The 13245-nt window shown below is 46.9% G+C and overlaps 1 protein-coding gene across 1 annotated transcript in view; it reads left to right on the top strand.

Moving 5' to 3' along the window:
- bms1 (BMS1 ribosome biogenesis factor) overlaps positions 1-13245 on the top strand; it is a 61326-nt gene that overhangs the window by 26314 nt on the left and 21767 nt on the right. The window contains exons 12-14 of the mRNA XM_078428421.1: positions 3009-3157; positions 6129-6210; positions 12176-12258. Coding sequence (XP_078284547.1) covers positions 3009-3157; positions 6129-6210; positions 12176-12258 — 314 coding nt within the window. The remainder of the gene's footprint in view (positions 1-3008; positions 3158-6128; positions 6211-12175; positions 12259-13245) is intronic.

Raw genomic sequence — 13245 nt, 5'->3', positions numbered from 1 at the left:
CCTTTACCATCACCTTAATTCACTGCCCTGTTGTTCGTCAAATAATTGTAATTGTACAACAAATAAACATATACTAATCACAAATACAAATGTTCAGTAACGCTAGGTAACCAAATCATCATAGTGCAAACTGAAATATATTGTGCAACGTAAACAAAGTCCATAGTAGATCATTACCAAAGATACTAGATGAGCAAGATAGACCACTCGACCCTAAAAACCGTAGTACTTCACGGCGCCATTTTAGTAGGCAGAAACCTGCAGAAACATTTAAAAAGAAAAAGAACAAAAATCTGTGAGTTGATAGATGAGATATATTCTGCATTTTAATGGTATCATCACACATACTGTTCCTCCAAAACACTGATTACACTGCGAGAGGCAGAGCAAACGGCGGGTTTTGCCTACTAAAATGGCGGACGTTACGCTCCTTTGCGTTCTACACTTCAATATAGGCGATTTCAACGGAGTGGTCCATCTTGTTCCTCTAGTATCTTTAATCATTACTGAGGCAGGGTTGTGGTTCAGGTTGTGCAGTGATGGCTGTTAGGAAGAAGCTGTTCTTGAACCTGGAGGTTCTGAGGCTCCTGAACCTTCTTCCTGATGGTAGCAGCAAGAACAGAGCGTGGCCAGGGTGGCGTGGGTCTTTAGTGATATTCGCTGCCTTTTTGAAACGATGCTTCGTGTAGATCCTTTGATGAGAGGAGGTCAATGCCCGTGACGGACCAGAGAATGTCCTCCACTTTCTGCAGTCTCCTTCGTTCTTGGTGGATTGGATTCCTGATCCAGGCTGCGATTCAACCAGACAACATGCTCTGTACTGTCCACCTGCAGAAGTTCAATAGTCCTTACAATTTGTTCTCTCGATTCCCACAGTGGCATTAGATTGTGGCATTAGTCAGTCTCGACCCGAAACGTCACCAATTCCTTCTCTCCCGAGATGCTGCCTGACCCGTTGAGTTACTCCAACACTTTGTGTCTACCTGGCATTAGATATGTCTGATTCAGCCCCAGGGATTTATTTACCTTCATGCGCTTTAGGACATCCACCATCTCCTTGACTGTAATACAGACTATCCTCAAGACATCGCCATTACCTTTCCCACGTTTCTTAGCTTCCTGACTTTCTCCATGTGAAGCAGACGAGAAATATTCATAAGGTCATGTGATAGGAGCAGAATTAGGCTAATCGGCCCATCAAATCTACTCCACTATTCAGTCATGGCTGATCAATCTCTCTCCTAACCCCATTCTCATGCCTTCTCCCCATAATCCCTGACACCTGTACTTATCAAGAATCTAGGTGACCACTTTGGTTTCTAAGGGGCCCTATAATCTCTTTAGTTACTTTTTTTTCCCCTTTAATATGCATAATATTTCTTTGGGTTCTCCTTCATCGTATCTGTCGAGGTGCTTCCTGCCCCGCTTTTTGCCCTCTTGATTTTCTTGTGTATGTTGCTGAATCTGCCATTGAGGAACATATCCCATGGGGAGATCCTCGTAGTCGGCTGACCCAGGAGATTAAAATGAACGGGATTCACAATGACTTGGTCGTATGGGTCTGAAGAAGGGTCTCGACCCGATACATCACCCATTCCTTCTCTCCAGAGATGTTGCCTGTCCCGCTGAGTTACTCCAGCTTTTTGTGTCTATCTACGGTTTAAACCAGCATCTGCAATTCCTTCGTACACATTGGTCGTATGGATTCAGAACTGTTTTGCTCGTAGAAGACAGGGTTGTGGTTGAAGGACATTATTCTGGCTGGAGATCTGTGGCCAGTGGAGTTCCACAGGGATCTGCTGTTTGTGATAAATGTAAACAACTTGAACGTAATTGTAGATGGGTCAGTTAGTGCGCAGATTACTCGAGTTGTAATATGTGCGGAAGGCTGCCCAAGTACACAGTGGCATATACATCAACTACAGAAATGTTTGGAGAAATGGCAGATGGAGTTTAATCCAACTTTGGGTGGTCAAATTTTGTCCCTGTTATGACTGGGGGGAGGGGGAGCAGGAGCGGAGCTGCGGGTTATCGAGGAGACCCTAGTGAGGGTCTCATCTATAATGGAAGAGGGGAACCCCCATTCCTTAAAGATTGAGGACATCTCCGGTGACCTGGTCTGGAACACCTCATCTTGGGTATAGATGCAGCGTAGACAGAGGAATTGGGAGGAAGGGATAGAGTCTTTACAGGAAGCAGGGTGGGAGAAGTGCACTCTAGATAGCTGTGGGAGTCAGTGGGTATGTAAACGATGTCAGTCGATAGTCTGTCTCCTGTGATGGAGACGGTAGGACTGCCGTGATGTTCTCTTTAATGAATAAAGCAATCCCCCAGCTATGTTACTGTGCCTCTATCTCACTGTACTCTGAAACATTAAGCTGCCATGTTCACCCAGATGCCACATCACAGATGTTTTTTGTGTTGACCCCACTCCCTGGGTACAACCAAACTTGATCCCATGCAGGAATCTTTGACCCTACGTTGCTCTGCTGGTCGTGGGACCGCTGGTCGGCAGGGACTCAGTGGGCTGAAGGGCTTGTTTCCTCTCTGCATCTCTAAACTAAACTCTCTGTGTGAAAAAGTTGCCCCCATGTTCCTATTAAATTTTGCCTCTCATCAAAGTGCCAGGAGTAACATACTGTTCTAAACCCACGCTGGCGTTCAGATTTTGTTCGGTGAAGAATTAAAAATATGGAATCAATGTTGGTTGATGGAATTGGCGGACAGAATGCCATGACCTTTCTGAATAGTGGAGCAAGCAAGGGGCTGGCCTGCCCTTTCCCAGCCAGGGAGGGGCAGCTCGACACCAGCTCTACAAGATGAACCTTTTGTATCACTCGTCTTACTGTCTCCGACTACATTCTATCTCTGTCCCGCCCACTCCTCTGACATCAGTCTGAAGAAGGGTCTGGACCCGAAACGTCACCCATTCCTTCTCTCCAGAGATGCTGCCTGACCTGCTGAGTTACTCCAGCATTGTGTGTCTACCTTTTGTATCATTCCTTCAGTCAGTGAAGACAAAGAGGATAAGGAAGATGACGTATTTGGAGGCATCTTCCACGTTAGCAAGCTTAACAAAGTATCCAGAAGCCAAGACCACAGCCTGGATTCCACAATATTTCCCGTGAAGAACTTTCGTGACTGGGACTTGGAAGAGGTAAGACTGGATTGTGTCAGGGATTTACACTTATTCACCTGGTTTTGAATGTTGGTATTGTTCAGCATTCCTGTGTCCTAATCACCTTCATCATGCCACCCATAATACCACAAGCTGATAGTTGGACAGATCCTTGGAGGCCAGTTCAGTGAGGTGAAGATGCCAGTGTGGGGCTGACTGCAGATGATGTGGCCAACTCCATCTGCTGTGTGATCATCTCCATCCTTCTCAATATAGTGGACAGAAGACACAATAACCTTGTTTAGTTTAGTTTAGAGATGTAGCACGGAAACAGGCCCTTCAAGCCCACTGCCTGCACTGACCAGCCATCCCCGCACACTAAAGCTATCCCACACACACTCGGGATAATTTACAATTATACCAAGCTAATTAACCTACAAACCTGTACGGCTTTGGAGTGTGGGAGGAAACCAGAGCTCCCGGAGAAAACTCATGCAGATCACGAGGAGAATGTTCAAACTCCCTACAGACAGCACCCGTAGTCAGGATCTCTGGCGCTGTGAGGCAGCAACTCTACCGCTGCACCACTGTGCCGCCCCCAGGTTGAACGAAGCTGCCAAACAATCTGAAGCTTCAAAAGAGGAAAATAAAGACACGTCCGAAACATCTCCTTTGCTAACAGATAGCAGCAATGAAAACAAGATCATCTGAAAGATATTGGTACGAACAATTTAGCAGTTAAATAGTTCCATAATATGTCTCCGTCTTGCCTGTCCTGTTATATTGCCGTTTAACTGGTTCTACCTCAATCTCCCATGAGGTATCATCCCAAAGGCTATCCCTGCTCAGCTGGATCCAGATTTCCTGACAGTCCATTAGACAGAAGCCAAAAAGGGCACTGTTGCATGTGACCAGTGCTTTTTGTTTTATCGACAAGTTTCCATTTGTTTTTATCTTTATACTACCAAAGCCCACATTATCTTGGATTCTATTTGAATAAATGAATGATTATTTTATTATCACATGTGGCATGTCACGGTGAGATTCTTTGTTTTGCGTGCAAAAGAATGTAAAGAATCGCCACATATAGGGTGCTGACAAAATTACAAAGTATTCCATTTGGTGCCCAATGGCCCCCCTTTGTACTCGGCTCCCCCCCCCCCCCCCCGTGCCAGGCCCCCCTTTGTACTCGGCTCCCCCCCCCCACGCCGGGTCGCCCTTTGTACGCGCCCCCCCCCCCCCCGTGCCGGGTTCCCCCATGTTCTCTCGGCGGTGCGTCCGGCACTCACCGCGGGCATGTCCAACCCCAGGCTCCCTCCGCCAGCCCGTCCTCGACCACTGCCGGGTCCTCTTCTGATGGCAGCGCCCATCCCAAGTCTAGCTGTGGAATCCCGCCACCCGGCTTCTCAAGGCGGTGGCCTCCTGGTATTTAATCATGGACTCGTGTGATGAGCTTTCCTGGTCCCAGATTGTCCTGGCATTGAAAGATTGCCCCAACACAGTGAGGCCCAGAGTGCACATACCTCACTTTTGGAAACTATGTGTTCCAGTTGGCCAGCAGTAAGGCATCATAACAGCATGTTCTAGGAACAGAATTAGGCCATTCGGCCCATCAAGTCTAGTCCACCATTCAATCATGGCTGGTCTATATTTCCCTCTCAACCCAGTTCTCCTACCTTCTTCCTGAAACGTTTGACACCCATACTAATCAAAAACCTATCAATCTATTTTTTAACAATGCCCAATGATTTAGCCTCCTCAGCCATAATTGGCAATGAAATGCTGTTATAGTACCTTCCTCAACTACTTCTGGAAGTTCATTCCATATACCCATCACTCTCAATGTGAAATATTGCCCCCTCAGGTTTAGAGTCATGGAGTTATACAGCATGGAAACAGACCCTTCGGCCTGTTTCCCACACCCAACTATGCTAGTCCCACCTGCCTGTGTTTGGTCCATATCCCTCCAAACCTGTCCTATCCATGTACCTGTCTAACTGTTTCTTAAACATTGGTATAGTCCCTGCATCAGCTACCTCGTCAGGCAGGTTGTTCCATACACCCACCACCATTTGTGTGAAAATGTTTCCCTTCAGATCCCTATTAAATCTTTTACCCTTCACCTTAAACCTATGTCCTCTGGTCCTCGATTCACCTACTCTGGGCAAGAGTCTCTGTGCATCTACTCGATCTATTCCGCTCATGATTTTATACATCTCTAATAGATTACCCCTCATCCTCCTGTGCTCCAAGGAATAGAGACCCAGCCTACTCAACGTCTCCCTACAGCTCACACCCTCGAGTCCTGGCAACATCCTCATAAATCTCCGTACCCTTTCCAGCTTGACAACATCTTTCATATAACATGGTGCCCAGAACTGACCCCAATACTCTAAATGCGGTCTCACCAGCGTCTTATACAACTGCAACATGACCTCCCCACTTCTATACTCAACACTCTGACTGATGAAGGCCAATGTGCCAATAGCCTTTTTGACCTCCTGCTCTCCCTGCACCTCCACCTTCAAGGAGACCTGCACTCCTAGATCCCTCTGCTCTACCACACCCTCCCAGAGCCCTGCCATCCACTATGTAGAGTTGCTACTTTACAGCTGCAGAGAACAGGATTTGATCCTGACTACAAGTGCTGTGTCTAAGGAGTTTGTACGTTCTCTCTGTGACTGCAGGTTTGCTCCGGGTGCTCCGGTTTCCTCCCACACTCCAAAGACGCATGGGTTTGTTCGTTAATTGGCCACTGTAAATTATCCCTGGTGTGTGGGATAGAACTAGTGTATGCGTGATCGCTGGTCGGCGTGGACTTGGTGGGCTGAAGGGCCTGTTTCCACATTGTATCTTTAAAACAACATTCTCTCCCTCAGTGTCAGCATGGTGAAGGGGTTATTGTCCTCAGACTTCCAATGAAACACATCCTTTCCACATTTTCCCTGTTGATATCATGCTACTCAAGGGAAGATTTTCTTTCATTGTTATTTATTCTTTGTTTATACAGGTAAGGACTAGTGTCCAGGATTGTTTTGTGACTGGAAAATGGGATTTGGATGAGGATGCAGCGGCACTTCTTGAAGAAGATGGTAGGTGGCATTTAAAACAACCTGTTCACAAGAAATGGATAGTGTTGGTTCAGTGGGATTGAATTACTCTCTAATTGCCCCTTAATAGATTGGTTTACGGAGACTTTTCAGCTGACAGGCTGAAGGGAACTGGTGAAACTGAAACAATATACTGCAGATCGAGACAGCCTGTGATATAACGGTAATGCTGGAAACTCTCAGCTGGTCAGGCAGCATCTGTGCAGGGAGAGACAGAGTTAACATTTCGGGTTGAGGAGCCTTCATCAGAATCAAGGTTAGAAGTGAAATTGGCCTTAAAAATGGAGACACATGAAACTGCAGACTCTGGAATCTTGAGCAAAGCACCATGTGCCCGACCTGAAACATCTATCCATTTCCTTCCCAGATGCTGCCTGACCCGCTGAGTTCCTCCAGTATTTTGTGTTTTGCTATGTCTTAAAATTTTCATAGTGTCATAGAGCAAGGAAACAGGCCTTTCGGCCCAACATGCCCCATCTGCGGCACGGTAGCGCAGCAGTAGAGTTGCTGCTTTACAGCGAATGCAGCGCCGGAGACTCAGGTTCGATCCTGACTACGGGTGCTGCACTGTAAGGAGTTTGTACGTTCTCCCCGTGACCTGCGTGGGTTTTCTCCGAGATCTTCGGTTTCCTCCCACACTCCAAAGACGTACAGGTTTGTAGGTTAATTGGCTGGGTAAAATGTAAAAATTGTCCCTAGTGGGTGTAGCTTAGTGTTAATGTACGGGGATCGCTGGGCGGCGCGGACTTGGTGGGCCGAAACGGCCTGTTTCCGCGCTGTATATATATGATATATGATATGATATGATCTACACTAGCCCCACCTACCTGTGTTTGGTCCATATCCCTCCAATAGACAATAGACAATAGGTGCAGGAGTAGGCCATTCAGCCCTTCGAGCCAGCACCGCCATTCAATGCGATCATGGCTGATCACTCTCAATCAGTACCCCGTTCCTGCCTTCTCCCCATACCCCCTCACTCCGCTATCCTTAAGAGCTCTATCCAGCTCTCTCTTGAAAGCATCCAACGAACTGGCCTCCACTGCCTTCTGAGGCAGAGAATTCCACACCTTCACCACTCTCTGACTGAAAAAGTTCTTCCTCATCTCCGTTCTAAATGGCCTACCCCTTATTCTTAAACTGTGGCCCCTTGTTCTGGACTCGCCCAACATTGGGAACATGTTTCCTGCCTCTAATGTGTCCAATCCCCTAATTATCTTATATGTTTCAATAAGATCCCCCCTACAAGCCTAATTGCTCCAGCCTTTCAACATACGACAGTCCCGCCATTCCGGGAATTAACCTAGTGAATCTACGCTGCACGCCCTCAATAGCAAGAATATCCTTCCTCAAATTTGGAGACCAAAACTGCACACAGTACTCCAGGTGCGGTCTCACCAGGGCCCGGTACAACTGTAGAAGGACCTCTGCTCCTATACTCAACTCCTCTTGTTATGAAGGCCAACATTCCATTGGCTTTCTTCACTGCCTGCTGTACCTGCATGCTTCCTTTCAGTGACTGATGCACTAGGACACCCAGATCTCGTTGAACATCCCCTCTTCCTAACTTGACACCATTCAGATAATAATCTGCCTTTCTATTCTTACTTCCAAAGTGAATAAACTCACACTTATCTACATTAAACTGCATCTGCCATGCCCACTCACACAACCTGTCCATGTCACCCTGCAGCCTTATTGCATCTTCCACACAATTCACACTACCCCCCAGTTTAGTATCATCTGCAAATTTGCTAATGGTACTTTTAATCCCTTCATCTAAGTCATGTTTAATCCCTTAAACATTGCGATAGTCCCTGCCTCAATTACCTCCTCTGGCAGCTCATTCCATATGCCCACCACTCTTTGTGTAAAAAAAGTTACCCCACTGGTTTCCATTAAATCTTAACCTCAGCTTAAAGTTATGCCCTCTGATTCTCGATTCCCCTACTCTGGGCAAAATACCCTGTGCATCTACCAGCATCTGCAGTTATTTTCCAACACTACTGTGCATCTAACCGATCTATACCTCTCATAATTTTGTACACTGTGTCTCAAGTATGAAAGGGTGCAGCTTATGAAGGAGGGTGCATTTTCTTGGACCTGATGCCCTCGGCATGCCAGCTAGTAACAATGCCAGTGTCATCATGCAGGGCACTAACACCTCCAGCAGTAAGCCCCTTGTTACTGGCTCACGACACTGGGGAGGCCATGTGCTCCTACACTAGACACTGGGAAACAGGTGCCCTTTTCCAAGCTTTCACCAGCACAGGTTGCCCTAAACGCACAGTCTTTTGCCCAGAGTAGGGGAATTGAGAACGAGAGGCCATACGTTTAAGGTGAGGGGGAAAGATTTAATAGGAATCTGAGGGGTAACTTTGGCAACGAAGGAGAAAATCAAGGTGTTCTGAAAAGCTCTTTGATGTATTGAAATATTCCTACTGAATTGTAATCTATGGCCCATAGAGTTATACGGCCTTTCACACAACTCTTCCATGTGGACCAAAATCCCCCATCGAAGCTAGTCCTATTTCCCAGCATTTTGCCAATACCCCTCTAAACCTTTCCTTTCCAATGATCTTTCCAAAAGTCTTTTAAACGTAGTAACTGGACCAGCCTCTCCCAGTTCCAGCGGCTGCTTGTTCCATACAGCCACCACACTGTGTGTGAAACAGCTTGCCTGCTGGCAGTGGGGGAGCAGCATTCACAATGGTGCTGTGGGCCCTGAGCCCCTGCACTGGGAGGATACGCAGGCCTGGCGTCTGCGGGGAAGGAGAACGCCATTTCATGATTTGTAGTTTAGAGAGACAGAGCAGAAACAGGCTCTTCGGCCCACCGAGTCTGCACCGACCAGCGATCCCTGCACACTAACACTACCCTGCACATACGAAGGGCCATTTTTAAAACACATTTATACCAAGCCAATTAACTTACAAACTTGTATGTCTTTGGAGTGTGGGAGGGAACTGAAGATTTTGGAGAAAACCCACACAGATCACGGGGAGAACGTACAAACTCCGTACAGACAGCACCCGTAGTCGGGATCGAACCCGGGCACCTGGCGCTGTGAGGCAGCAACTCTACCGCTGTGCCACCCAGATGGTTGATCTATCAACCTCCCACACTATCAATCACGTCCCACTCCATATCACCTCACAGCACACGGTAAATGAGCCATCTTCAATTCAGAGGTGGTAGCGAAAGAGCAGGGGGAGGAGAAAGGTTTGGGAGGAGCATCTGAGACAAGTTTAGCTGTGTTGCATTTTCTGGATTGTACACACACTAGACATAGTACCATTGGTGAAGGAAGTAAATGTCAAAGTTGTAAAGGAGTTGTCAGCTGCATGTAGCTTCATCATCCAACATAAAACATTACAGTAACACTGGCCCTTCGGCCCACAATGCCTGTGCTAAACAGGACGCCAGGTTAAACTAGAAATAAGGAACTGCAGATGCTAGTTTACCAAGGAAAGGCACAAAATGCTGGAGTAACTCAGTGGGTCAGACGGCATCCCCAGAGAACATGTTGCTGCCTGGTCCGCTGAGTTACTCCAGCATTTTGTGTCTTTGCCAGATCAAACTAATCTACTTTGCCTGACATCATCCATATCTCTCTATTCTCTGCAAATCCATGTGTCTGTCTAAAAGCTCCTTAAATGCCACATTGTATCTGCTTCCACTACCACCTGTTCCAGGCACCTGCTACTCTCTGTGTACAAACAGACGGAATTTGGCTGCTCATCTTCCCTAAATGTTGGCCCTCTCACCTAAAGCGATGTCTTCTGGTCCCCAACACCCCCATCCTGGGAGAAACGTTCTGACCATCATGGATGGTTTGGGGTGTTTTTGGAACTGCACTCATGCAGGCAAGTGGAGAAAGGTGTTTTTACATGTGTAGGAGAAAAACTGCAGATGCTGGTTTAAATCGAAGGTGGACACAAAATGCTGGAGTAACTCAGCAGGTCAGGCAGCATCTCAGGAGAGAAGCAATGGGTGACGTTTCGGGTCGAGACCCTTCTTCAGATTGATGTTAGGCGGGACCCGCCACCTCCCTGACATCAATCTGAAGAAGGGTCTCGACCCGAAACATCACCCATTCCTTCTCTCCCGAGATGCTGCCTGACCCGCTGAGTTACTCCAGCATTGTGTGTCCACTAGGTGTTTTCACCATTTTGATATCAAGTCCACCACTCTGTTGCCGGATCAACAGAGGTCACGAGCTTGAGGCGCCAACACACTGGCTCGCCAAGTCGGCAATGGGAATGGATCTGCAGATGCACAGCCCCGGCCACAGGCTGCAAATTTGACCTGGCGATTGGCCGTGGAAGTTGGCTTTGAGAACGGATCTGCCAGAGTCCCACAGCCCCGGCAGCAGCGGGCAAATTCCACCTGCCAATTGGCACAAAGTCCTGATGAGGTTGAGATCGGCCTCCTCACCTGGCCCAGGCACCACATTTTCAGGGGGACTTCCGAGGAGGGGATTTTGTCCGGATTAAAGGGGGAGGCTGGACCACCAGTTGCCTGGTAAATCGGTGGCGGACCTGTAGTTGATGGGAACGCTTTTGGGAGACACTATGAACAAAATCTTCTCGGACGGGTATCTGTGGATTGGTGAGGAATTGGCGTGCAGATTTTGCCACGACTGTTCTCTCACCACGTGCTCAGTCAGTGGTGGCTGCCCTTCATGGTGCTGTTGCCTGATTGGGAAACTCAATCAGTGGTGATCCCAACCTGCCACTGATGGTGGCGCTCTTGCACTGCTCAGCCCAGAGTAGAATTGGTGCCATTGTCTCATCAGAGTCTCGGCCTAATGGTGTGAGGATGAAATGGAGCCACATCCCTCGGTCTTTGAGAATATGAGGAGAACTGTGCGGTGTGGCCTCTCTTGTGTGGAGTGTGTTGTTGAGCTGCAGTTGTCTACTCCAAACCGGCCTGGATGAATATAAAAGAGAGTTAGATAGAGCTCTAGGGGCTAGTGAAATCCTGCACCTATTTTCTGTCTTTCTATGTCCCAGTTGTTCTTTGCATTGTTCAGGATTCTTGTTTCCAGACAATCCGCGATTGGAATGGCAGATGGGATTGAACAAGTCATTGGTCAGACTGCACGGTGTGTTGTGTGCAGTTCTGGTCACCATCCTATGGGAAGGATGGGATTAAGCTAGAAAAGATGCTGAAAAGATTAACAAGGATGTTGCCAGGACTGGAGGGCTTGAGTTAGAAGAGGTTTGGAAAGTTCGCCTGTTTTCCCTGGAACGGAAGAGGTTGAGAGATTTACAAAATCATGAGGCATCGGCAGGATGGATTTTCACTATTTTAGTCTGGGTGTCTGTACGAGAGGGCGTGGGCTTTAGGTGAGATTGGAAGATTTAAAACAGACCTGAGAATAAGTTTGTCAACACACAGTGTGGTGGGTACAATTACAATCTTTAAAAGACATTTGGACCGGCGCATGGACAGAAAGATGTTTGGCAGATGTGAACCAAATGTAGACAAACGGGATTACTTCAGTGAGCACCTTGAACCAGTTGAAGGTAGACACAAAATGCTGGAGTAACTCAGCGAATCAAGCAACATCTCCTGAGATGCTGTCTGACCCGCTGAGTTACTCCAGCATTTTGTGGCTACCTTCAATTTGAACCAGCATTTGCAGTTATTTTCCTACACACCTTGATCCAGTTTGCAAGTTGTGCCAAAGGGCCTGTCTCTGTGCTGTGTTACTGACTCTATACCTCATTGAAGGACTGCATTGAGCCAAGATGGATTTTAGTCATAACCCAGCAACTTCATAACCACTGGATTTTTATTTAAGATTATTTGTCTGAATTTAAAGTTCCCAGGTGCCCTGCTAGTATTTGAAAATATCTCCTGATTATTAGCAATCTCGTAAAGTAATAAAGTTGCCGTCTCTTATACGTTGCATGTTTTCACACCTTCCATTTGTTTCCAGATTCTGTATATGGAGCGTTTGAGGATCTGGAGACGGGAGAGGTCCATGAGGGGCAACACGATGCAGTAAAGCAAAGCCAGGAGGTCAGGCTTTATGTAAACCCTTTAAATGATTAAGATTCATCTTTTGAACAATGAAAATTGGTATGGGTACATACACTGTTTTATTGTACCCTTGACAATCAATGCATCTTCGGCTTGTAGTCATGCTGGTTTACCAGGATATCATATGATGGAGCTGGACAGGGGGCAGAGGAGATTCACCAGGATGTTTCAGGTGTCAGGGGTTATGGGGAGAGGCAGGAGAATGGGGTTAGGAGGGAGAGATAGATCAGCCATGATTGAATGGCAGAGTAGACTTAATGGACTGAATGGCCTAATTCTGCTCCTATCACGTTTGATCTTATTTTTCCTGGGATGGAGAGACTAGAGGCGAGGTCTGTTCTCCATGGAGTAGAAGAGGTTAAGAGGTTAGAAACAAAGAACTGCAGATGCTGGGTAATATGCAAAAGGACCCAAAGTGCTGAAGTAATTCATATCTTTCCTTTGTCCCGCCCCCCTGACATCAGTCTGAAGAAGGGTCTCGACCCGAAACGTCACCCATTCCTTCTCTCCTGAGATGTTGCCAGACCCGCTGAGTTACTCCAGCATTTTGTGAAATAAATACCTTTGATTTGTACCAGCATCTGCAGTTATTTTCTTACACAAAGATTCAGAATGTCTACACAAAGATTCAGAATGTCTACGAGATTCAGACTGCCAGGGCCCCATAATTTTATATTCTTCTATCAAAAATCCCCTCAAACTCCGACATTCCAGAGAAAACAATTTTTCTATTCGACCTCTCCCTGGAGCTGAAACCTTTCTAATCCAGACAGCATTCTGGTAAACCTCTGCACCCTCTCCAAAGCCTCCACATCTCTCCTGTAATGGGGGGACCAGAACTCATGCGCTGAATCACATTTGAAAGGCATAACTGAGAAACATATACATGTATTCATCCAATTAATGGAAGTAAAATTTGGAAGTAGCATGTTTGGTATTAAACATGTAACGACAAAGACTATTTTT

Source organism: Rhinoraja longicauda, chromosome 35, assembly GCF_053455715.1.
Source record: "Rhinoraja longicauda isolate Sanriku21f chromosome 35, sRhiLon1.1, whole genome shotgun sequence".
Lineage (NCBI taxonomy): Eukaryota > Metazoa > Chordata > Chondrichthyes > Rajiformes > Arhynchobatidae > Rhinoraja > Rhinoraja longicauda.
The sequence above is the reverse complement of the archived record's forward strand: the minus strand, read 5'-3'. Positions and strand labels throughout refer to the sequence as shown.